Source organism: Zingiber officinale, chromosome 5B (genome assembly GCF_018446385.1).
Source record: "Zingiber officinale cultivar Zhangliang chromosome 5B, Zo_v1.1, whole genome shotgun sequence".
NCBI lineage: Eukaryota > Viridiplantae > Streptophyta > Magnoliopsida > Zingiberales > Zingiberaceae > Zingiber > Zingiber officinale.
Genome location: NC_055995.1, coordinates 94,930,459 through 94,956,432, shown reverse-complemented (window position 1 = coordinate 94,956,432; position 25,974 = coordinate 94,930,459). Strand labels below are relative to the sequence as shown.

The window sequence follows — 25,974 nt, the reverse complement described above, 5'->3', positions numbered from 1 at the left end:
CCCTTACTTGAGGGCGAAGAGATAGTGGTATGTCTTCTTGTACTTCCTGCTGCTGGCGAAGTGGCGCAGGAAAACAGTCTTGAAGTCATGAAAGCAGGTGATAGACTCATTCGGCAATCCATTAAACTATTTCCGGGCCGAGCTAGACAGAGTGTTCAAGAACACTCGACACTTAATGGCGTCACTGTATTGGTGCAACAGCGCAGCGCTCCGAAGCTTTCGGAGATGATCTTCCGGATCCTTGCTACCATCATACTCCCTGATAGCTGGGGGCTTGTACCCCTTCGGTAGCTTTTCCTCGAGTACCCTTAGAGAGAAGGGCACTTGCTCCTCCGACTCCCCTTAGGGCTCCTCCCTAAGGACTATGACTTTTCCTTTCTTTGAGTCCCTGGGTGGGGAGCTTTCTACCATAGAGGCCTGCGGTTGCTCTTTCTTATTGTAACAGTCCAGGGCCTTGTGGTAATTGTCCGAGCTAGGTTCCCGATAGAAGGCCGGGGAGAACTCCTCCGGTTGTTTCCTCTTAGATCTTCTATCAGAAGCGTGAGTCGGGTCCTTGGAGATTGCGGGCATCTTTACGGTCGTGAAGTAGTGGTCTGTTTTTTGGATGCCGCCCGCCTCTTGGCCTCCTTGAACAGTTCGTATTCCCCTGCCGTCATGGTCACGTTGATTCGTCCGGTGTCCTCCATCTTCATGCTCCAGAACAGGTGAAGGAAGTTCCCACAAACATCGACAAATTGATCTTGTCTGGAATCTGAGTCAGATGAAGGTCGGATGAGATGTTGCTGGTGTTGACAGAGAGGCGACTGGGACACCCTTCTCGTATGTGCCCACAAGAACGGACCTGCACGTGGTGCTGATGGACAATAGTGATTGAGCTAATGGTACTTGAGCTATGCGCACACTCAGACAAACACATGGAATGTTAGAGGTCAGAAATCAGGGAAAAAGTCCTTGGAGCAGGCCCTCTAATGCTCAAGTCAGGTATTTTTTTCCCAGAAGAACAGTGTACAAAGGAGAAAGAAAAGTAGAAGATAAGTGCGAATGTGCGAGAGAGCGTACTTGACCTGTCTGGTGATGGAGGACGCGTGGTACCCTTTCGTGAACTGGAAGAAGGTTCCATTCGCAGATAACTGCAAACCATTGGAATATTCCTTAACATACATCAGTTATTCTCTGATAGGAGGTTACGATTCCCTGACCTTGTTGTCGTATAGCACCCTCTGTCGCGACCGGGTATGTCTAGGGAAAGCTCAGGATGGTCGGGAGTTGGCCTACTAAGAGGACCATGCCTGGATATAACCGAGCTGTGGAAACCCGACCAGTCGGAGCAGGTCAGACATCACCTCGACTGCCCATCATGTCTCAGATCTGGATGTCTCAGATCTAGGGTCTTGGTCTGTGAGAACCCAACCGGGAACCATGTCGCTGATGTCGTCAGACGATCCTACCTTTTCTTTCTCTAATTGTGGACTGTCACGTCCCCTTGACTTTTGACTGACACGTTTCCTTGACTTTTGACTGTCATGCTCTCTTGATTTCAGACTATCACGTCTTCTTAACTGACTACTTGATTTCATCGGACTCTACAGTATTATGTACGGTATCAATTACAATTAAGCAGCTGTTTCTGACCGATGAAGAATGGAGTGTTGTTTGATAATATGTTTTTTTTTTCACGATTCTAATATTAGTTTTTTTTTAAAAAATATGTTCGGTATTCCTATCGGCCCACTGGGCCGCGAGTATTTAGTGTACCCAGTTAGGTGTAAGTTACCTCTCTTGAGGTCATCGCCTACCAAATTTCCACCGCGCGATTTTCAATCAAAGAAAGACGTGGAAGCCATTGGACCGTCGCTTCTCTCTCCGCTATACTTTATCTCGTCGGAGACGTAGGCCTTTGGGTTTCCTTTTCTTCCTGCTCCCAAAATCTCGCCCAAACCCATCGAGCAGCGGCGACCGCCGCAGCGATTTGTTGGGATCTCGGCTCGATCCGTCGATCCACCATCTTTACATGCGTTTGGATGACCTCTAGGTTCGTCTCCTTCCACCGGCATAGGGAAATTGTGTGCAGAGGTTTCGCCTTCGTCGTTGGATCCGATGGAGAAAGAGCTACTCGAGACCTTCGAGGTCGCGAAGAAGGCGGCCGACGTGGCGGCGGAGGCTGGAAGTGGGTCGACTGAGGTGGATCGGTGCGTCGACGCGCTGAAGCAGCTGAGGAGGATCCCCGTCACGATGCAAGATCTGGTGGAAACTCAGGTATTTTTTTCTTCTCTTCGTCCGTTTTCATTGCGTGTGGATCGATTACTTCACGCTGTTCCCACAAAGTTATATTTCGATTATCAATTTTAATGTTGTCTGGAGAATTTTTGAATCCGAGTGCAGTTTTTTTTCCTTCTGATTTATTTTCTTAAAATTTTCACCTCATTGATTAGAATTGTTTATTGTTTGTATAGCATTCTCTAATCAATGTTAAAAGATGCTTGCTTTTTGTCCACTGTGTTTGCAAACTGTTTGTCTTTTCATCCATGGTGCCACGGAAAATATATCGCTATTACTGAATTTCCGTATTTTTTTCTGTTGCAGTTTATTTTCACGAGTACAAAAGTGTTCAAATCTTTCCAATTTCAGGGCAAGGCCAGAAACCATGCCCTGTTTTTGTTTGATTTTGACCTTAAATTTCTTGATGATAAACTAATATTATAATCTTACAAATATTCAAATTAAATTAAAAAAAAATTGTCTTGCCATATATAAAAGCAAGCTGCAATATCACATACAGCAGAGCTACCATAAAGATATATTTGACAAAATTGCTATCAAGGAGGCAAAGTGCAACTGACTTTACCAATTTTCCAATGATTTTGAGAGATATGGCATGCACGGATTGCATAAGGTAAGAGCTTTTATCACATTCAATTCCGACGATGGTGCTAAATGGGTTAAAGAGCATTTTACTGGAATAAAAGTGGTCTTGATATTGCAGAGCTTGAAAAATCAAAAAGATAAGGTATGGAAATTGCATGTCCCTATGTTACTCGTATTGGAGTATTCTACATTGTTGTAGATCCATGTGTTTGACATGCTATTTTTAAAATTTATACTCGAGCAATAACAAGGGTGTCCATTTGATGTGTCAGTTCAAGTGTTAGTAATTGACAAAGGTATGAGCAGGTAGATGAAGACTTTTGAAGTATCATAAGTATGTTCAATTCCAACAATGTTCTCAACTCTCATTAGTGGTTTCCTCCAATGTTTACTTTACATGGGGAGTTCTTACCATATGGATTTAATATAACATGGTTCACATAATTCTATGAAGCTTTGATGTGTAGCTAACCAAGTAGAATCAACATTATATATGCAAACAAAAACAAGCTACCAATCTTACTTCCTGACTGCTTGTGGTGGACTACGTGAAGATTATCTTCATATTAAACTTTATGTAAAATCAATTTCTAAATCACTTCTATTTACGCTAAATAAAACAAGGTGTTAAATCTTGATTTTGATACTGGTTTAAGTCCAACCTGATTGGCACTTTATCGCTGTTAACTTCTATTGAAATAGGATACGAGTTGTCAGGAATCTGACTGTACCAACCTATGTTTCTTCATGAATAAAATTTTATATATATCCATATGGACCTAATCTCTTGAATCTTCCATCAATAATACTCTTTGCTTTTTGAAAGTATGCTTCCCTTATAATTTTCTTTAGGGAGGTTATAATGTTGGACCCTCTTGATATTTTTAATTCTTGTAACTACTTCAACTGTCTAACAAATTATGGCATTTGCCAACATTGTCCAATTTTTATAAAAAAATTTAGACTCCAAAGTTTCCAAAGTGATCTTGTTGAAGTTGCAAGTGGATTACAAATGAAAGGCAATTCTCAACCTCAGATTTCTACTATTTTACATTTCTTTAAACTAGTAGTCTTTTTTTTACTTCCACACATCTTTTGTTGGAAATGAAAAATTTGTGTTCAACTTTAGTTCCACACAAAATTTTTTGTTTCAACAATTCAAGCTTCTTGTAATGAAAAATGAGGAATTATATGCTTGAAAGTTTTAAATTTTCGAAACTTTAATTTTGGTAGATTGAGAATAAGTTAACTAACATAGTTTTTGATTTGGTAATTGCTTTGTCTAGAGAAATTGTTGAATTATTTCAAGTGTAATTGATTATTATAGGAATATTTCTTTTCTAGAATATTTAGTTAAATTTAATTTGGGTTGAAGTCTTTAAAAGTGGCTCCAATCCTTCCATGTTAATTATCTTCTTCGTAATAGTATTTGAGTTTTTGATAGTTCAATTTTGTTGTTGCATGAGCTCTGAAAATTTGGTTCTTGGTGATATTTATCATGTTTATTCAATTTTCACTCTCATCAATTACCTCAAAATCATCTACAGAGAATATGAATTGAGTATTTTGAACATGATTGGTGAATGCATCTAGTCACTATTGTCATCAAGCTCTGTATCCCAACTATTCGGGATTGGCTACATGAATCTTATTCTTCCATTGAGCTCTATTAAGGCTGCAGCTATTTAGTGAGTTCATCTTGTATCAAAGGTTTCTTAGACTTGAGCCCTAAAATGTTAACATAATTTAAGTAAATTCCTTCATGTCTTCTCCTTTTCTTTATTATCTTATTTAACTGAATGTTTTAAGTGCATATGCTACGAATATGTAATTTGGGAAACAGCTCCTTGCTTGTTAATACGTCAGTAGTTTGAGCTCCATACATCGTGGTTACAATATCTTAGATTGATTCATTTATGAGAATATGAACTTGCATCCATCATAATGCTAATTCAGGAAGATTTAGCTCAAATCCAAGTATCTTGGCATTCTTACAATCTATTTCCTTGTGTATTTTCTTTGCCATGTCCTCTTTAAGCCTATTGTAAATAGAATCCTTTCTGTTTTGCTGGGTGAAAAATAGGATTTTTTTTAGATACAATTTTCTCTTGTGAAAATCATAAGAATAGCTCATTCCCTAATGAATAATGAAGGTAATTTTGAGAATTATTTATCTATTGATCATGGGAGTAAAAATAACATCTCTTAGAGTTATGCCATCTGCTAGTTATTTTGAACCGAATCAAGTGATTCGACAATTTCCAAATATAGGGATGTTAGGATCTATAACAGAATTATCCAATTCTCTTAAGTAGGAACTTATTCATCCTTTCCTTCCTTCAGGTAGGCAAACGCCTTCGCTATCTGACCAAACATCATCATTCAAAGATACAAGTTGAGGCTTCTGCCCTCTTAGAATATTGGAAGAATATTGTCATTCAGGAGACATCAAATTCGAAGAAAAATGGCAGTTTGGAGAATAAAATCTCAACAAAAAATTCCAAACCAGAGAGAAAAGAAACTATCAAGATTGACAAGGCACCCAAAGCTGGGTCAGTTACCATAGATCGCAGAAATCCAACTTCAGAAAGCCCCAAATTGAATAAGAAAGATGCTGACCTGGGGTTTAAAACTGAGATTTCCCATTCAGAAAGAAACATGATTGAGAATAATAGAAGCAATAAATCTGGGCTTCACACTAGCGCCAACAACACGGAAAGAATCTCCAAGGGAGAAAATCAAGCTTCCACAACCAAGAGGCCATCTCCTGCTTCTTCAGCTCATCCACCGAAGCTGACAACCATGGTTAAATGTAATGATCCTACGCGTGACAAAATCCGGGAACTTCTAGCTGAAGCTTTCTCTAAAGTTCCGCAAGAGACCGGTCAAGATGATAGGGAAGAAGTGAGAAACATCCTGGACGAAGTGGATGCCTGTGATCCCATCAGAGTTGCTGTCACGGTGGAGTCAATGATGTTTGAAAAACTTGGTAGATCCACTGGTTCTCAGAAGCTTAAATATAGGTCCATAATGTTCAACTTGAAGGATGGCAACAACACTGATCTTCGAAGGAAAGTTCTCCTTGGAGAGGTGAAGCCTGAGAGACTAGTGGCTATGACTCCCGATCAGATGGCCAGCGACAAGCGGAAACTTGCAAATGAGCAAATCAAAGAGAAGGCCTTATTTGACTGCGAGAGGGGTGGGGCTCCAAAGGCTACCACTGATCAGTTCAAATGCGGTCGGTGTGGGCAGCGGAAGTGCACATACTATCAACTGCAAACTCGGAGCGCCGACGAACCAATGACGACATTCGTTACCTGTGTCAACTGTAACAACCACTGGAAGTTCTGTTGAGTGTAACTGCAGCCGAATAACTATCCAACATATTTCTGAAGATCTCACCTCATGATTCTAGGTTTCTATCTCCTTTATTTCTTCCAGAACTGGTCAGCATTCACCTCCAGATGGTTTAGTGTAATAGTACCTTCAGTTTGATTTGTATTATTTTCCATGGAATCTTGTGTAAGTCATATTGTACTTCTCTTGTAGCTGCAATTATTTCAAGTATTTTACTGATTTAATCAGATTATTTGGATCTCTGATTTCAAAGTCTTTAACTATATATTTTTAAGGGAATTGGAGTAAAACGATAATAATAAACAGATAGGTCTGTATCTGCATAATTTTATTAAGGTATGGGGTCAAATGAAATTAATCATTTCCTTGAAAAAAAAATAAATAGGGGAATTTGGTATTGTTTCCTAAAAAAGCCATGGAAGCGCTCACTGCCCTCCCCGTCTCTTATCTGTTCCCTTGCTGCCGCCGACCCGTTCAGGCGAAATCTTTCTCGGATGCCGAACCCTCCCTACTCCAGCGCGATACGTTGCTTCTTCCTGCCAGATCTGCTTCCTCGCGCAGCCCTCGCCGGCGCTTCCGCCGCCTCCGCTCCAGCATTAACGGCGACAAGTCTGACGAGTCTCAGTTCTTCAACGAGGACGGCGTCGTGGAGGACATGGATGGCTACCTCAATTACCTCTCGCTCGAGTATGATTCCGTTTGGGACACCAAACCCTCGTGGTCAGCCTCTCTCTCTTTTTTTTTTCTTATCCTTTGGTTCTATGATTGATGGGATCGATGATTGTTTGTTTCAAGCCGTCTGTTATTTCTCCTCATCAGACATTGGGATAAAGTCGTTAGGTTTGATAGTAATGGGAATTGTATAACAGGAAAACTAGGACGGTAGTGTTAAATTGTTGGTGTAATAGAGGCTAGTGCTAAAAACAAGATCAATCTTGAATGCTTTAAAAGGAAAGAACAATTTATTGAACTCCAAATCGTGTTTCAAACACTATCCTTAAGGTTTTATTTGATCTATAAATTGTGCAACACAAAGACCAAATATCCTATAGGATTAGATGAAGCTAATTGTCTAAACTTTACACAGAGTAGGACAATTCAGAAAACAAAGGAAAGAAGAGCAAGAATTGTAGGATCGAAAGTGCTGGGGGGGGGGGGGGGAAGTGAATAGCGCTCGTGACTTTCACGTTCGTTTTGGAAAACTATCGAGTAATACGTAGCGGAATAATAAAACACAAATACAAATGCCAAGGGTTTTACTTGGTTCGGAGCCTGACAACTCCTACTCCAAGGTCCACGCTCGTTGAGCATTTACTTCGGACAATCACTATCAATTCGGAAGTTACAATTTGAACTACAATATAAATGAAAAACTTATACTGACAAATAAGGAAGAAAGATTGTCCTTGAAGCTTCTAATCGTTGGAGTCGAGTTGTAGCTTTATTGGATTGTCCTTTGAGCAGCACACGGAAGAAAGATTGCGTTTTCAGTTGTTGTACTTGCTGCTGGTCGAACCAGACATATATAGCCTGTTGAGGGTGCCCTCAACCTCATTGAGGGTGCCTCCAATCCTCGGATGAGCCGCGCATGGATAAGCCCTGCTTCATCGCTACTTATCCTCCTGATGGCACCTCCAAGCTTTATGGAGGGCACCCTCCATCAGCATCCATGGCACTCTCAACCTCCATGGAGGGCGCCCTCCATCCAGCGTCCAGGGCGCCCCCAAGCTCCATGGAGGGCGACCTCGTGCTTTACTGAGGGGCTGTCGACCACGTGACCCGAGGCGCCTCCAAGCTCCATGGAGGGTGCCCCGGGAGTGTTCATCCGGGACTTTCTTGTTCATTTTACGTTCTGCAAGGTATGTTAGTCTACAAACAAAGTATACCTTGCAAAACAAAGTTAGCACAATAAAATAAGACAAATGAAAGTAATTTTGTCAGTCACCAGACTGTCCGGTTCTGACTTCAGATTTCCATCCGGAAATCCTAGGTCGAACCGGCGCCTACTGTTCCCTCACCGGGGAACGCGTCCTCACCTACTCCACTCAGGAGAGTTTACCTGTTGCCAGTTGATCCTCCAGACCAACTGGACTTTTGCTCAGCGTCCGAAACTTCCGGTCTTCATGCTGGACGTCAGCTCCACGACCCGTCCAGTCTTCTACCTGGTTCGCGACACAAGGATTTCAACCTAGGGTTACCACCCCCTAGGGTTTTGTCCGAAGCTCTCGACCCGCCAAGACTTTCCGCCTAGAGTTATCACCCCCTAGGACCTAGGGTTACCACCCCCTAGGGTTTTCCACCTGCCTAACCGTAGCTAGGACTTTTGCCTAAGTATACTTAGAACTTTCCTGCAAACTCATTCAAACATGTTAGACCACAAATAACCTTAACTTTGAATCCTTTGTCATTATCAAAACTCAGGTTCGATCGTCGGATACTTCCCGCACCAACAAGAATGTGTCTTATTTTTCATCCAACTTGGTCTCTTTATAGACAATCAAGCACATCATGATATTGAAATGGCCAAAAGTCTCAACTTTTCCTTCAAGTCACGAATTTTCCTTCTAAGTCTTTTCATTTATTTAAAATGTCCAACAATCCCCTGCCATTTTCAATAATTAAAAATACTTTATTCGTGGATTACAAAACACATCTTGATAATTTATGCATCAATAATGATTTTTTTCGATTGAACCACTATCTTAGTGATGGTTTCTTATAAGTTTGTAAACCATTTTGGTAGCTAAGCTTTGAACCAAAGGTTTATGTAACAAACGAGATGAACCATCACACACAGATTCACTTCTTTCCAATTGTTATAAACAACATACACTTTGTGTAATGCTACAATCCTTTCATGTATGTGTCAATTTTAAGTCCAAAACTTTAATGGATAATTAAATCCTACATTCATCTAGGTAAGTTCTCAAATGCCTCCGCCATTTGTGGCATTTTCTACGACTTGTTAAGAATCATTAAGTTCATCCTCACTTTACTAGCGAGAATTTAAACACTTATCTTTGATATAGTGTTTCAACCTTTGTCCAATTTACTTTTCACTACATTGAATCCAAGACTACGCAATGTAGTAGCGTTGAATTGAGGTTTCCATTGTTGAAGGTTTATATCATGGACTTCAACCCCATCTCAATGGAGGTTCTTTCTACTATATCTCTAGTTAATCCTTTTGTTAAGGATCAGCTAAGTTTTCTTTGGATTTAACATAATGTATGGTTATGACTCCACTTTTTATCAAGTCTTTAACTATACTGTCTTACTCCAATATGTCTTGATTTGCCATTATATACCTCACTATAAGCCTTGGCAATCATACTTGTGTTATCACAATGTATAGTTATAGGAGAGATAGGCTTTGTTCACATTGGTATCTCATACAACAAGTTTCTTAGCCATTCGACTTCCTTGCTATCTGCAGCTAAAGCTACAAACTCAGCTCAGCTACCATGGTAGAATCGGTTATGAATGTTTGTTTCTTGCATGCCCAGGAAACAACTCCACCACCTAGAGTAAAGATCCAACCATTTGTTGAAGAGTGATCATCTGTATTCGTTATCCAACTAGCATCTGAGTATCCTTCAAATACCGAAGGATCTTCCTTATAGCTTATACTATAATTTATTGTATTCTTGAGATATCTCAAAATTCTTGTAACACCTAACCAATGTTGTTTGCTGGGTTTACTTGGATACCTACTTAACACCCCTACTGCATAAACAATATCTAGACGTGTACAAGTCATGACATACATCAACCTTCCTATCACTTGTGAATATTCCAAATGTGATACTGTCGAACCCTCATTCTTGACATGGTCAATTTTAGGGTCCAAGGGAGTTAAAGCCGGTTTACAATCATAGTGATTGAACATTTTGAGAACCTTCTCAATATAATGAGACTGCAAGAGTAGGATTGATCCTTGTTCTCTTTTGATCTTTATGCCTAGGATGACATCGGCTTCTCCCATATCTTTCATATCAAACTTGCTTAATAACAACTTTTTGGTTTCTAAGACTTGTTCTAAGTCTGAACCAAAGATTAACATGTCATCTACATATAAACATATTATGACACTTTGTCATTTGAATATTTGATGTATATACATTTATCTGATTCATTGATTCGAATCCACTAGCAAGTATTACTTGATCAAATTTTTTATGTCATTGCTTTGGAGCTTGTTTTAGTCCATACAATGACTTCACAAGTTTACACACTTTGTGCTCTTGTCTAGGTGCCACAAACCCTTCCGGTTTTTTATATACACCTCTTCATCAAACTCATCATTCAAAAATGCAATTTTAACATCCATTTGGTGGATTACCTATTTTTGGATTGAGGCAATTACAAGTAGTACCCTTATGGTAGTTATCCTTACAACTAGTGAGTATGTATCAAAATAATCAAGTGCATGTTTTTGGGTATAACCTTTGACTACCAATTTGTTACGTTGACTTTTAATTTCATTTTGAAAATTCATTTACAAGCCACTGGCTTGGAACCGGGAGGCAAATTCACTAGAACCCGAGTATTGTTTGACAATATTGAGTCTATTTCATCATTAATTGTCTCTTTCCAAAATGATACATCTTGTGATTTCATAACTTCATCATATGTTGTAGGATCATCTTCTGTATTAAAACAGAAGGTTATTTTGTTAGGATCATCATATGTTCATTTCTTGTACCTTCAACAAGATAAATAACAAAATCTGAACCAAATGATTTGGCCTTCTTTGCCCTTTTGCTTCTTTCTTAGCTCAAAGACCTCATTTTAGTCATTTGAGTTAGCAACATTATCATTTATCAAGTCATTGTTTATGTTCGTGGAAATGGAACTAAATCTTTGTTCATCAAAGATTACATCTCTTGATTCTATGATTGTGTTGATTCCTATAGAATCATTATGTTCAATTACCATGAACCTATAGGCTTTGCTATTTTGTGCATAGCCTATAAAGATGCACTCTACATCTCTTTCTCCTAATTTTTTCTTTTGGGTTCAGGAAACCTCACAATGACTCTACAGCCCCACACTCTTAAGTGTTTGAGGTTGGGCTTCCTTTTGTGCCAAAGTTTATAAAGGGTTATTGAACTTCTTTTATTTGTTACTCTATTGAGTATATAACAAGTCGTAAGTACAACTTCACTCCAAAATCCTTGACTAAGACTTGTATTAGTCATCATGGAATTAACCATTTCCATTAACACCCGATTTTTTCTTTTAGCCACATCATTTTATTGTGGTGTATAAGGTGCAGTCAACTCATTTTTGATACTGACTCAAAGAAATCTTTATCATAATATTCTTCACCTCTATCAGTCCTTAGACTTTTTATAGAGGTGTCACTTGCAAGTTCAACTTCTTGTTTATAAGACTTGAACATTTGCAAGGCTTGATCTTTAAAGTGTAACAAATAAACATAACAAAATTTTGTGCAATCATTTATAAATGTTACAAAATATTTGTTTCTTCCTAAAGTTGGAGTTGCATGCAAATCACATAAATCACTATGCACTAATTCCAAGTTATTGGGTTTCCTTTCAATTTGTGGAAAAGGTATTTTGGTTATTTTATTAAGCATACAAATGTTGCATTTTCCATCATCATTTTGTGCACATTTAGGCAAAAGATCTAATTTAATCATGTTATAGATTCTTTTGTAATGAACATGACCTAATCTAGAATGTCATAACATAGTTGAAGACTCAGTCAAGTAAACAAAGGATGCATTCTTATTGATAGGCCATTTAGCTTAAACATGTCATTATAAAGATAACCCTGCCCAACACATCCCACCCTTGGAAAGCACAAACTTATCAGTCTCAAAAAATAGTTTGAACCCAAACTTGTTCAAAAGACTACCCGATACAAGATTTTTCCTAACTTCGGGAACAAACAACACATTGGTTAAAGTTACAACTTTTTCTGAAGTAAATTTTAGATCCATCTCCCCTATGCCCTTGATGGGTATTGTTAAGGAGTTCCCTATGTCAACAACGGAGTTTGGATTTTCAATTTCCTTCAAGGACTTGAAGAAGCCCTTATTCTTGTATGTGTCGAGTAGCGCCCGAGTCAACCCATCTGGTGAATTCTTCATCAACCATATTGATTTCAGTGATCATGGCTACAAGTGCCTTCTCATCATTGCCTTTGTTGTGGAAGTTTGGAGCATTTTCATTTTTCTTGAGAAGACGACACTCATACTTGTAGTGTCCCTCCTTGCAATGATAGTACTTGCCTTTCTTTTTCTTGATTTTGCCATTTTTCTTGCCATAAAAAGCCTTCTTCTTGAATTTGTTGTTTTGGCTTTCTTCTATGGCATTCACCTTGGTGGTTGGCTCCTTGCCTTTGTTATCCTCCTTCAATTGAGGGGTTTCCCACTTTCTCAATTCTTCTTCAATAGGAAGAGAGTTGGCTAGACTTTTAAGTGAGATCTCTTCCTTTTTATGCTTGAAATCTCTCTTGAAGTCTTTCCAAGAGGGGGAAAGTTTATCAATCAAAGCACTAATAATTATTGTCTCATCTATAACCAAATTGTGTTGAGAAAAATGGTTTAACATTCTTTCCAATTCAGTGAATTGTTGCATGATGGGCCTATTGTCCATCATTTTATAATTGAAGAATGTTGACACAGAAAATTTCTTGTGGAGTCTTTTCTCATGTATCTTGCCTCAAGTTTTTCCTACAGTTCCTTGGTGGTTCTTACTGTATAGTAGATGTCAAACAGGTTGTTCCCCATGGCATTGAGGATCTAACCTCTACAGATTTCGTCGTCCGTCTCCAACTTCTGTTTTGCACGGAGCTCGTCCAATGTCTCCTCCTCCTCCTCTCCTTCATGCGTTGGCTTTGGGGTGTTAAACGCATAAACCACCTTTAGGGCCACCAAGAGGAAATGAACCCTTTTCTTCCAACGGATGAAGTTGTCGCCATCAAACCTATCAAGCTTAACTATTCTAGATGTTAGGTCTTTCACAGCACTAGCCATTTTGGATGGTAGTATAAAACCTTAAGATTGTTGGTGTAATATGAGGCTAGTGCTAAAAAACAAGACCAAACTTGATTGCTTTAAAAGGAAAGAACAAATGTCTTGAACTCCAAATCATGTTTCAAACACTGTCCTTTAAGGCTTTATTTGGTCTATAAATTGTGTAACACAAAGACCAAATATCCTATAGGATTAGATGAAGCTAATTACCTAAACTTTGCACTGAGTAAGACAATTCAAAAAACAAAGGAAAGGAGAGCAAGAATGTGTGTCTTCTTTTTCATCCAACTTGGTCTCTTTATAGACAATCAAGCACATCATAATATTGAAATGGCCAAAAGTCGTGACTTTTCCTTCAAGTCATTTCATTTATTTAAAATATCCAACATAAAATGCATGTTAAAGAGAGCAGGAAGTGAGAAAGAAAGACTTATTTGCACAATATTAAGAGTTATTAAGCATGCTTGAATACCAAAAGTTCTCTAACCTAAGTGCAGCCCTCATTTTGTATTGGATTGTGCTCTGGTACCCTCTTCGTCTTAAACATGTCATCAAAGTCATTTGTTCATCTTTAGGGATGTTGGTATTAAAGGGGCATGCTACAATATATATTAAAAGGAGTAGGAAGTGAGAAGGAGATGGTGAAATTTGATTTCTTAGTCTCACATTGTTAAGTGAGACTTATTAAGCATGCTTAAATACTCAAAACAGTTTTCCAATCTAAATGCCTTGGGATTTTTTGGTTGGATTGAACTTCCTTATGTGCTTTAAGAGGTAGGATAGTAAGATATAGTCATAATCGGGAAGGTGTCAAGGAGAATCAAATAATAGATTAATGGGATAATCTCTTTCTTCAACACTCTTCCTAAATTGAAAGTAGCAATGATATCCAAAGTTTGCACATCAGAATTATCTCTTAATTGAACACTCCTAAACTTAAATAAGCAAAGATTTTCAAATCCTATTCATAAAACTACATGAGTAATAGTGCTGAGGAGATCTTTGAGGCAGACCTCTAAGGCATCAAGAAGAATGTTGAGATTGTTGACCATGAGGTGGATTAGTACCTTCATTGACAAGGAAACTTCATCAATAGTAAGACTGCATAAAACTACATGAATAATAGTGCTGAGGAGATCTTTGAGGCAGACCTCTAAGGCATCGAGAAGAATGTTGAGATTGTTGACCATGAGGTGGATTAGTACCTTCGTCAACGAGGAAACTTCATCAATAGTAAGACTGCGTATTGCAAGATAGGTAACCACCTAAGAGAATAATCTCTTTATTTAATATTCCTCTAATCTGAAAGTAGCAAAGATACCCAGAATTTATACATAAGAACAATCTCTTTATTTAATTCTTCTTCTATACTGAAAGTGGCAAAAATATCAACAATTTGCGCATAACACTACATGTGTAATGGTTTGGGTCAAGAGTAGTGCTGAGAAGATCTTTGAGGCAGACCTCTAAGGCATCAAGAAGGTGCACAAGTACATTGATAATGAGATTGCTGACTTTCTGGTGCATTAGTTCGTTGATAATGAGACTTCATCAGCAGTGAGATTTTTCGATTGTAAGATTGGAAATCTCTGATCTTTGAGGCAGATTATTGATTCACTAGAAGGAACCTTGAGGTTGCTGATTGCTGAGGTAGTTCAGCATCTGCATCAGGATAGTGCTGCATCTTTAAAGTACTTTCCTGAGACATAATGTCACCCTGGAACCTCTCATGTAGAAATCTAGAATACTTTGGAAAGTCACATATTGATGGTAATCGTCTAACTCCATCTTGATGGAAAAAATGAAGTGATGTACTGATGTTCAATTGTGCATGAAAAGGTTAGTCAAGTACTTAATTTGTCCAAATGGCCATTTAAGATGAATAAATTTAGCTTTATTTATAGTTACTTCCCTTTAAGAAATTTTCTAGGTGCCATACCCCATAAAGGCTTCTACTAGCATGGGTGCTAAGGAGAGTCCATCTGTTCAACTTTTTCTTCACGAGCAATTATTTCCCTCACTGAAACCTAGTATGGGTTGAAATTGGCAATTGTACAACAAATTCACTTTCAAATTACAATAGTCGATTAAATGTCATGATGATAATATAACAAAAAAAAAAATGATAAACCAGATAACAATGAACTTGGTCGGCCCCACGGAAGTTTCCCACCGGCCACTAGGGTAAATCGGGAAGTACTCGCGGTGGGCGACCCAGAAGCCCAACATCCCATGGTTGTGCGCTCCAGATGATAATATAACAAAGATAACATGCAAAGTGGTGTTTCACATATTTTTCCTTTTGTAGAGAAAAAAAATAGGTTTCAATGAGTTATATAAGCATTTACTGAAATCTATGGATTAGGCTTTGTTAATATAGTATATCCTTAGAGCAAACCTTGTGGTCATGGATTCGAGACGTGGAAACAACCTTTTGCAATGCAAGATAAGGTTGTGTATAATAAACCTAATGTGATTTGACCCTTTCCTAGACCCAACATTGGCTGGAGTTTTGTGCACCGAACTATTCTTTTTTTATATTAGATTCACGAGTGTTTATATATGAAATGAATATAATGTGTTCTCCCATAGGGCACCAACGTACATATTAAATGATTAAGTTACAATGGGAAGGATAAATTGTGTTAGTAATGTTAACAAATTGAGGCTTTCTTCTGCAAATTGTTAAGCGTATTAATGCAGTACAATAACTTTATTGAATACTCATCTATTAATAGGTGCCAGCCGTGGACCATATTGCTTGCTGGGATTGCAGTTATTGCATCTAGCTGGGTTATTCTCCATTCAGCAACAATAAGTGGTGGAGTAACCTTACTAATATGTGGATGGTGGTACATATTCCTTTATTCATACCCTAAGGTTTTAACTCAGACTTTTTGCTCATTTATTTATTTATTTATCAATAAATTCTATTTGAAGGTATCTAAGTTACTTTAGAACTGGCTGAGCAAATTCTTTTCCATTTGAAATTCGTTGAAATAACCATTACCTTTGGCCAACTGGATTTGTCTCAGGTTAAACTTGTTGTTTGCTACATGAATCATTAGTCCATAATCCACTATAGGAGTTTGCTATATCTAGACTGAAATATGCCCAGCAGTAACTTTCCTGTATTTTTAGTAATTCAACATTATAAGTGTTCATTCTACAAGACATTAGTCAATACGCTAAGCAACCAACAGAGAAATGTTCTAAAAGAACCTCTGAATCTGTTTAACCTCCTTGTATCACATTGAAATTATGTATTTTGATGCCTCTTGATGCAATCGTTCAACTATCTAAATTTCCATTAAATTTACCTACTTATGCTGTACTATTACCTCCTAAACATCAGTTAGATAGTTGCTTCGAGTTGTGATCTGCACCGAAGTTTCCTATAACCTGAAATTGTGTTGTTTGACTAAAAATGGAACTTGTATAAGCTGATATTCTTTTGAAAGTATATGTTTATTATTTAATCATTCTTTTTTTACTTGTGACTTCATTCTTCCATTCATTGTTGAAGTCATTACTTATTCTAGTGGCTAATCATACATTTTTTTGTTGGATGTTATTGATGCGAGTCATAGACCTACTGGTTAAGTGAAATGGATCACCACTGAATCTGCACAAGAGTCGAAGTTGAATCAACATGTTTCATCAGTTGGCTATTAGAATACTGGTTAATTGATATGAGAGTCGAAGTTTAGAAATCTTGTTACTCCTTATATTTAGAAGTCAAAGAATCTTCAGTGGTTTGTTGCTGGCTCTGGAGGTCGTTAACAAAATTACTTCGTGTCAGGCATATTCAGACATGATAGCTGAAAGAAGAAAAAAGGTGAGCAGTGGAATTGAAGATACATTTGGACACAGAAAGAGTGGAAGGTAAGTTTTTGTAATCTTTTTGTGCTATTTGAACTACAATGAGGATGATCAACATGAAGCAAAGAGGAGATGGAATAAACTTGAGGGAAATCTTCCACCTGAAACCGCCATCAATTTCTTCTGTTTCGACTTCATAAGTGTCTCGAGTAACTCATTTTCATTGTAAATTCCCCTGTATGTTATTTCAATTTCAGCGTTTCATCTATCGAACTAGTAATTATGTTGCCTTATGACCTCGTTACAAGTTCTTCCTCTCCACTTTAGTTTACTTCCTTTGCACCTATATTTAGTACCTGAGATTAGATGTTTCCCCTTCCAGAATGCGTATCGTATTATAATTTTAAAATCATAATTGGATTCGTAAATACTTTTAAAAATCCTTTATAAAATTCCCTTAAAATTTGAGTAGTTTTTTTTTTAAAAAAAAACACATTGATGGATTTTAATAATCAATATGATGCTACAAGTACTTAAAATAATTTTTTTAAAAGAGCAAAAAGCATTTAGGGTGCTTTTGGTTTAAGTTATGGTATATTACCTTAGTTATGTGATTACCAAGTAATCACATAACCAAGGATATAGGGAATGAAATATAATCATTGGTTGTTTGGTTCAATTTAGGTAATCTAGTAAAATCTTGTTTGTTTGAAGGTTTTAGTACATAACCTAATATAATATTTTATCATATTATCCTTGATTTAATAATGATAATATTATATTATTAATAGTGATTTTACCACATACCCTGGAATGAAACGTTTTTATTATTACCCTTGATTTAATATTTTACCAAATAAAATCTCGTTTTTATTATTACCCTTGATTTAATATTTTACCATACTAGGCTAGGCTTCCTTGATTTAATAAAATCTCGTTTTTATTATTACCCTTCTTCCCTTCCCATCACATCCTTCGTCGCCTCCTCGTCGCCGCCCCCTCCCCGACCCCTCCGTCGGAGTGGATCGATCCCTTTCTCGACATCTCCGGCGTCGCCTGCCACCCCGCCGACCCCAGCCACCCATCCCCGTGGCTCTCCCGCGTCGCTCCCCTCGTGGTCGCCTCCTCCCCAGCCTACCTCTCCTCCGATCTCAAAACCTTCTGTCGTAAGTACATCATCCGTCTCACTCCCGCGTTCGTATCCCACGTCATTCGCACCCTTTACCCCCGCCGCTGCCCCGACCTCGCCCTCGCCTTCTTCCGCTGGGCCGCCACGCAGAAGAAGTACCCCAGACACGAACTCGACTCCTATGTCTCCTTGATCGACATATTGTCCTCTTCCTCCGATACCAAAGAAACCAGTCGAATCAAGGAGCTCGTTGCCGAGATCAGAGACCGCAGGCTTCCGACGTCGACTTCTACCACCACTTCGTTAGTGCGGAGACTCGACTCCGTTGGAATGGTAGAAGAGTTGCTGTGGGTTTGGAGGTGGATGAAGGAGAGTTCGGTCGAGCCGTCGCTCATGTGCTACAACTGTTTGTTGCTCATGTTTGCCGCAAGGAGGATCTTCGTCGCGCTAGGATTTCTGTGAGGCAGGGAACACGCAAACACGGATGGGTTTTAGTTTGGGTTTTCTAGCGTCGGTGGCAAATTGTTATTTGATAAATTTGTAGGGTTATTTTTGTCACAATCGATAAAAATTGGAGGTTAATTTTGTCTTAAAAAAATTATTAATCCCGAAATCAAGAAAAACCTCGCTTTCCTGAGGTTTTCTGATTCCGGGTTGGATGCTCAAATTACTGACGTGTCAGGCATGCATTATAACTTCGGAATTGTTGATTACTTAAATCAAACAAAGGTTTTGTTGATAACCTTGGATAAATAACCAAGGTTATCAAAGATAACCCCGAACCAAACGTGCCCTTAAGGTATTTTAGAAATATTGACGGGTGACGGACCACGATCCATTCCTGGTTCTGGGCCGCCGATCGGTTTTTTCTTTCTCTTGCCAAGGCAAAAGTACCAGTCTCGCCTCTTCGCTGCTTAATCTTGCGCGCCGGAGTCGTGCGAGAGCTGAGGGCACTGGATCCGCTTGATTCTTCCTAGAAAGCGGAACCTTTTCAGATTCCTCGGTCTGCAGCTGGATCTTGCTCGGATCAGCGCCGAACGCGAGGCTCCAATCTGAGAGATCGAGATGACGAAATCTGCGACGGAGAAGAGGAGGGTTCGGCGAGTATCGCAGAACGGGGGGAAAGAAGCGTCCGACGCGCCGCCCAAGGTTCCAGCACCTGTCCTCTCTTTTCTTCGTTTCCTTTCCCACTCTCTGTCCGTTAAATTTGCTTTCGATTTTTATTTGATTTGAAGAAACAAGATTCATCTTTTCTTTTGTTCTTTATCTATGGGACGTATGTTCCTGCTCGTATTCTGCGGAAATGAAGTATTTTTATGCAGTTGCTGTGGTGTTGCATAATTTGGATCTGGTTGGAACAGAATTAGGGTTTACCTTTTTTTCCCCCTTCTGATATCGATTCTTATTCATGAATGCTTGATCGTTTTTGTTGTTGTTGTTGTTGTTGTGGTTATTAACTGTCATTTTGTTTCGTTTGAAGCACATTAGATAGAGCTAAAAGGCCAGAGCAGTTCTTTCTTTATTTTCCTTGCCATTTTGTTCTGGCAATGGACATCAATAACCATGCTTATAGAAAAAGCAGTGTTATAGTCTGAAAGCCATATCGCTGTTGTGTGTCTCCTGAAAATGCTCTATTATTACGAGTAGCTTTAAACTTGCAATTTTTGAGCCGGAATCTGCAATCATCTGCTCATTTTCATCTTCCAGCGTATACTTTACTGATAATATGTCAACCAAACCTAAAACTACCTACTAGCTTGACCTGACATTAAAAGAATGTATCAGCATTACACCAACAGAAGGAACCATCGAATAGTCAAATGGCTTGTGTTATTAAAAGATTTTCACTTCCATTAAGCCTGCCGAGTAGCAACTTCTAAAGGTTTTTATTTTATGTCACCATCTTAAGTTACCTCTACATTAACTAACAACATAAATTTGTAATTTAATTATGGATTTCATTTGTACTATCTTCTAGCTGCATGAATCTACATGAGTTTCATGCACCGTTTCTATCCTCATTCTTCAGCTTAAGATATCCAAACCTTTTGGCTTGTTACATTTTTTTGTAATATAAATTGACGATCGGAAAGAAAAACTAATTTTATTATTCTGTAAATCTGGAAGACAATACATTGTACATATTTTGTAGAAATTATATAATTGGTAATTGGACCTAGAATTTTTTGTAAGAAGTATGACCTGCAATTTCTTGTAAAGTCAGCTATGATAAGCAGAATGTTTCAATCTTTTGACTACCATGTGATGATGTGAGTCCACATTTCTTACAATTATGGTCTCTAACATCTTGATCTCTGCAGAAAAATACTTCAGGCAAAGATGTTTTTCAGCTATTTGCTGAAAAAGTTAGAGACAACAAGAAGCTGGAATCAAGATGGGCCATCATGCAAGAAACACGAGTCGAATACTTTAGAGGGAAAGACTTCACAGTCTTTTTGCGAAATTATCCAGAGGTCAAAGAAATGCTCAGCTCAAATAAGGATTTAGAAGTGGAAGAGATCATAAATACACTACTAATGAAGAACCTTTTGGTGAGATGTGATCGTGTGGTAAAAACTGTTAGGCCTGGGAAGAAGAAGTTGTCCTCATGGCCTGCTCATCTTGAGATTCATTCTGTAAGTTCCTTGGTCCTCTCTGTTGAATTGACTTGTACATCTTTAGTTCTGTTTTGTTTTCTGCAATCTTTGTTTCTGGGTCCAGGATGACTATTTTGTTTTTAAGACTAACATACTCTAGTAAAGCTTTTAAAGTTAAGAAAACAGTCACAAAATGACGATGAGCGACAGTTATGCTCTATATATAATTAAAACTAATCTAGTAATGGCATTAATTTTAAATTTGAAGTACCATATCCTAAATATTTGGTGTCAGCCACTAGTTTAAACACAATTACAAAAATTATTAGAAATTTATTATGTTTAATTGCATGCTACTCTTATACACACATTTCCATGACAGTCCTTTAAGATTTTTAGCATGAATTTAAAAGTCGTAACATAATTCTAATGTAGATGCTTAATTACACCTCAAGTTGCAACCTTTATATGGGATGATATGTGCATTGTTCTAACAGGTGGCCACCTAAGTTGTTTCAGTAAGGATTGCTTTGCGTAGTTGCTAGGCAGCCCTTTTAAGCAGCATCTCTAGCAAGGTAGTCCATGTCGTCCCAGTAGATCTAAAGGAGTTTTTGTGTAATTTGTTGGTTCATTTGTTATTAAAACATAAACTAATTTTCCCCATTAGCTCACCTAACAATCCTTGTTCCCTAGAGCCACCCACCCCACAATTTATGCGTTTCTTTTTCCACTCAATGTTTTTTCTAACCATCTTTTCTTCTTTTGCTTTCCTATGTGCGTTGTTTAATCTGAGCACACTTAGAAAGTTTTTTTCCTTCAGATTTTAGGTTTTTTTTTGTTGTAATACGAAATATAAAATGTTTTGGTGTTGTTATGTGATTAGTTCCTACTTATAAATCATGAGTTTATTTATAACTCTAATATTTTTGTTGCTAAGGATACAATTGGTATATGTATACATTAATATTATTCATTTTTAGTTTAATATATTTCTCTTTTATTTTTTAATATTATTTTAATGTTGATCACCTAGGCACTAGGCAGTAGGCCAACTGCTTGGGACTGCCTTTTAATACCTTGTGCAGAATTGAAAAGGTATTGCCATGATTCAAATATATAAGCAACACAAAGTGTGGGGGGACTTGATACTACATGACAATAGGAATGGAATAACAGATACAATCTTGTTGTTGCAAATGATCATTGCACACTCACATGAAATCACTGCTTAGAACTTGAATTCATGCATTAAGTTCATTATCAAGAGTCATTGCCAAACTTTGTTACCCAAAACATTAAGGAGGTCATCAAGGATGGTGAGATTGTTGTTCATTGTCAATGGCTTGACCTTGAAAACATGAAAAGGGACATTGCCTAGAAATGTGAGGAAGCTAGGTGAGAAGAAATGTAACAAGGATGGTTTGGAAGGCTATCGCCGGTATGTTCCCTATGCCAAAAAAAAACCTTTGCTCGACACGAGCATATAGCAAACAAGAAAGAGAAACAGATGAGAGGAGATTGCAACAAAAGTCATGGTTCAATTTTTAGTCTCTTCACAAACATTATGATCATCCACTGAAAAAGAGGTTGCAACCACAATCTCACAACATGTCTACTCACTGATGGTTCCTCATTGTAATAGAGAAACCGTGAGAGAGAGAGAGAGAGACTCACAAATGAAGGACCCTCTATTTATGAGCTCTCTAGGAAACAACCAAGTTGTAAACTTCATGATCCACAAATGCAATCTCTATAGAAATGTAGAAGAAAACGTTGGAGGGAGGGTTGCAGCTCGCAATCATCTTTAGAAATTGATGTCACAATTCTAATCAGAGTAGAGGCTGAAATTGCATGTGAAACAAACACATGAGCTAAAGATGAAAGGTGCAGAGATGAAGATGTTAAAGTGGTTGTGTAAACATATGTGAATAGGCAGGATAAGAAACAAGAATATTAGAGAGGAAGTCGAGGTTGCGTCTATTGAGGAAAAACTCTGAGACACATGTTTAAGAGGATATGGACACGTACTTGGGCATCCAATAAGTGCTCTAATTAGGCGATATGTAACCATAGTAGATACACACATTAATAGAAGGTGAGGGAGATAAAAAAAACTTTGTTAGTAATGATAAAGTTCATTTAAATATAGATGAGGATATAGTAGTAAATCAAGCCTAATGACATGGCTGGATCCATATAGACAACTCCAGATAGTGGGATAAGGGTTTGGTTGTTGTTCTTGTTGTATGTCTAACTTTAGTAACTATTTAGAAATCAACTTCAATCCCTGTGTGATCGGTGAAAATCATTTTAGGTTCCTTTTGATTTTATAAAATTAAGTGTTTATGTTAGGTAATTATGAATTTGTAGTACCTTTACTAGAAAAAATAATTTAATCTCTCTCTCGATATATATATATATATATATATTATGTGCATGCTATTTGTTTTTCTGATTGTTTACTATAATATTTCCAAAAAATCCTTAGTGTCATAGGAAACGTTGCTGACCAAGATGCAAAGCACGGAAATTCTCTTCCCATTGGAACAATCTCATGCATTAGGCTACCAATTTTATGGATCTATGACTCATTATTTTTTTGAATGGGTATTTGATGTGATTTTCAATGGTTTACCATATCTTTGCCTTTCATTTTATAGTACTCTTAACTAAATACAGGTCCTGATCTAAACAAACAGTTTCCCGCATGATTAAAGATTGTATACAGTGAGAAATCTAGTGTCCTTCTATTAAGATGTAATCTAATTTGGAAGCCTCTTTTCCTTTACGTTAAAAAAAGGACAGCCCGGTACACGAAGTTTCCGTTATGCAGGGTTTCTGGGAAGGATTCATTGTACAGTCTTACCTTGCTTTTTGCAAGAGGTTGCTTTTAGGATTCAAACCCGTGACCTTTTGGTTACAAAGCAATAATTTTACTGTTACACCAAGGCTCCCCTTCCCTCTTTTTCCTTGCCTTATTGAAATCAAATAATCTCCAGAATAATACTTTATTCACAAAATCCTTTGCTGTTTTTTCCCCTTTAGTCCATTAGCTACGTCGAAATAAAAACCAAAAAGTATGATTTAATCTTCATTTTTATTTGCAGGAGCAACTATTCTCTGAAAATGATGGGTTTTTTGCATGGACTTTCATGAAAAGACGGACTCTATGGCAAACAATTCTTTCATTCCTGTGGCCTTTGGTTGCACTTGCTGTTTGCCTCTTCCCTGTATACCCTTACCAATGCAAGATAGTTGTTTTATATGCCTGTGCTGGAGCTTTGTTGTTCTTGGTCACGCTCTTACTATGTAAGTTCTGCAATGCCATATTATTCGGTATTTTTATCATTTTTTTTCTTTTTGAAATGGAGATCCAATTCACGCTTAATAACAAAGCATATCATTTATCTTCATTTGTAAGTTATTTTAAGCTTGTTTTTGTTGAATGGATGTCCTTCTTTGCCAGGAACTTTCTGTCTTTGTAGTTTTAACAGAGATTTATATTAGTGTTTCGGTTTGTTTTTCAAGCACGATGAATCAACCCAGACTATTTGAATTAGGAAACATAACATAGTCCTAGGAAATAATGAAGTTGACAACCAAAAAACTATCAAGAAAATGATGAAGAGTAATTCAGTGTGGCATAAACTTGGAATGCTACTATATGTATTTGCATATTCTAGAAACTATTGACATATTCTAGAAATTATTGAAGATGCTCAGTATCTATAGAAGAGAGCTCAACATCTTAGAAAGGTCATGTAGACAAACCAAAGGTTCTCCTCGCCCTGAATGCATATGGACAAACCATTCACATGCCTTTGCTGCTTGAAAATTTGGTTACCCTCTTCAGAATTGCTCAGGCAATAGTCTGAAAACTAAATGTTCTGAATTCATTCTTGTATCATGCAGTGAGAGGAGCAATATTTGGCATTTTATATATTATTTTGGGAAAGCGCATCTGGTTTTTCCCCAATATCAATGCTGAGGAAACTACATTTAGAGAGCTGATTCGGTTTTGGCCAGAGAAAGATGAAGAAGAACAACCAAAGTGGACAGTAAGGATTACATATGCCATTGGAGCTGTGCTGTTCATATTGTTGCTTCGGTACCATGCTCCTGATGAGGCTGCCAGAGCTAGGTAATAAGTTTAAATATTAACTTCGTTGTCATTTCTTTTGTGGCTATCCTTATTAAAATCTGTTTGCTCATGATCATTACTAGCTTCCACATTCATGTAATATTCTTCGTTTAATGTATTGTCCGTAGATACCAGAAGAAGGTGTACAATATTATCGACGATGTCCTCGAGTGGTCTCCAAAACTAGCATTATCCGGGATGATGGAGAAGCAACACCCAGTGGTGAATGAAACAGAGGCAAATTTTACAAAAGAAGAAAATTAATCAGCCGATACTTAAGATTGAATCCATGTTGACAGTGATGCTCATGAGGCTGATGGAGTAGACTAAGATTCTGCTCAAGTTTTACCATATCATTTTTTTTGTCTGCTTTCTTTCCTCTAACTCTAGAATCTTGGCCGGATAATTGTTGTTAGCGTGTGTTTTTGAGACTAGTATAATACTAGATCTGCTTATGCAGGATATGGGAGGTAGTCCATGACCATGTTTAGGTTGGAATCATGAAGTAAAATTAATACTCGAGACTGGTTCCAGTTGAATCGGCACAGAAAAGTTATTTGGTAATTGGCCGATTTCTAGAAAATGGTACAATTTTCAGAAATCGATCGGTGAAATTTGTGTCAGGCCGGAATATGTCCGTTAATTGGTTAGGGTATATTTGAATTCAATTGTTTCATCTTTTGAATAATTCATCCATTTCTATCTCACTGTGATGATTTTCCAAATCAAAGTTAGCTTCTATTTTTTGAGAATTTTAATCGCGTTTTGTTTATTTTACAATGCCCTCAAGGAATTAGATTGTTAATTAGTCGCTCTTGTGTTTTTAGAAATTGGTTCTTTAGAGGGTAGTAGCCAGTTTTCCCTTAAGGCTGTGGTTTTGGAGTTTATTAATGCTCTAGTAGAAAAGTCGTTTTATTGCTTGCATATAAAATTCTTTGGGTGGGTAGAAATAAAAATGAATGGCACTGGGGAAGGATCTAAAGAAGTTTTAGAGAATTCGTCTACTAAAAATAGGCTAAAATCACAATCTAACAGAAGGCAATAATAATGAAGAGCT

General features: G+C 37.7%; 3 protein-coding genes across 4 annotated transcripts; all 3 read left to right on the top strand.

The window, feature by feature from the left end:
• The first annotated feature begins 1,889 nt into the window (after positions 1 to 1,889).
• On the top strand, positions 1,890 to 6,449 carry LOC121985058 (transcription elongation factor TFIIS-like). The gene is made up of 2 exons (XM_042538310.1): positions 1,890 to 2,256; positions 5,209 to 6,449. The coding sequence occupies exons 1-2, from the start codon at positions 2,098 to 2,100 to the stop codon at positions 6,217 to 6,219; spliced, it is 1,170 nt and encodes a 389-aa protein (XP_042394244.1). The 5' UTR covers positions 1,890 to 2,097; the 3' UTR covers positions 6,220 to 6,449.
• A 185-nt stretch (positions 6,450 to 6,634) lies between these two features.
• On the top strand, positions 6,635 to 17,343 carry LOC121985056. 2 transcript variants are annotated; one of them, XM_042538308.1, is made up of 3 exons: positions 6,635 to 6,942; positions 15,967 to 16,108; positions 17,031 to 17,343. In XM_042538308.1, exons 1-3 carry the CDS (start codon positions 6,638 to 6,640, stop codon positions 17,115 to 17,117), a joined length of 534 nt encoding a protein of 177 aa, XP_042394242.1. In that variant the 5' UTR covers positions 6,635 to 6,637; the 3' UTR covers positions 17,118 to 17,343. The 2 variants fall into 2 exon arrangements, with proteins under 2 accessions (XP_042394242.1, XP_042394243.1); XM_042538309.1 differs by having other exon boundaries at positions 16,819 to 17,343.
• A 1,648-nt stretch (positions 17,344 to 18,991) lies between these two features.
• Positions 18,992 to 25,456, top strand: LOC121985055. The gene is made up of 5 exons (XM_042538307.1): positions 18,992 to 19,328; positions 20,501 to 20,815; positions 23,884 to 24,085; positions 24,689 to 24,917; positions 25,046 to 25,456. The coding sequence occupies exons 1-5, from the start codon at positions 19,245 to 19,247 to the stop codon at positions 25,179 to 25,181; spliced, it is 966 nt and encodes a 321-aa protein (XP_042394241.1). The 5' UTR covers positions 18,992 to 19,244; the 3' UTR covers positions 25,182 to 25,456.
• Positions 25,457 to 25,974: the final 518 nt, after the last annotated feature.

Bases quoted from the DNA above. Each gene is read 5' to 3' on its own strand.
- LOC121985058 (XM_042538310.1), top strand. From the start codon at position 2,098: ATGGAGAAAGAGCTACTCGAGACCTTCGAGGTCGCGAAGAAGGCGGCC. The intron at 2,257-5,208 runs GTATTTTTTTCT...TCCTTCCTTCAG, and splicing joins AAGATCTGGTGGAAACTCAG to GTAGGCAAACGCCTTCGCTA.
- LOC121985056 (XM_042538308.1), top strand. From the start codon at position 6,638: ATGGAAGCGCTCACTGCCCTCCCCGTCTCTTATCTGTTCCCTTGCTGC. The intron at 6,943-15,966 runs GTCAGCCTCTCT...ATCTATTAATAG, and splicing joins TGGGACACCAAACCCTCGTG to GTGCCAGCCGTGGACCATAT. The intron at 16,109-17,030 runs GTTTTAACTCAG...ACTTCGTGTCAG, and splicing joins TCCTTTATTCATACCCTAAG to GCATATTCAGACATGATAGC.
- LOC121985055 (XM_042538307.1), top strand. From the start codon at position 19,245: ATGACGAAATCTGCGACGGAGAAGAGGAGGGTTCGGCGAGTATCGCAG. The intron at 19,329-20,500 runs GTTCCAGCACCT...TGATCTCTGCAG, and splicing joins CGTCCGACGCGCCGCCCAAG to AAAAATACTTCAGGCAAAGA. The intron at 20,816-23,883 runs GTAAGTTCCTTG...TTTTATTTGCAG, and splicing joins CTCATCTTGAGATTCATTCT to GAGCAACTATTCTCTGAAAA.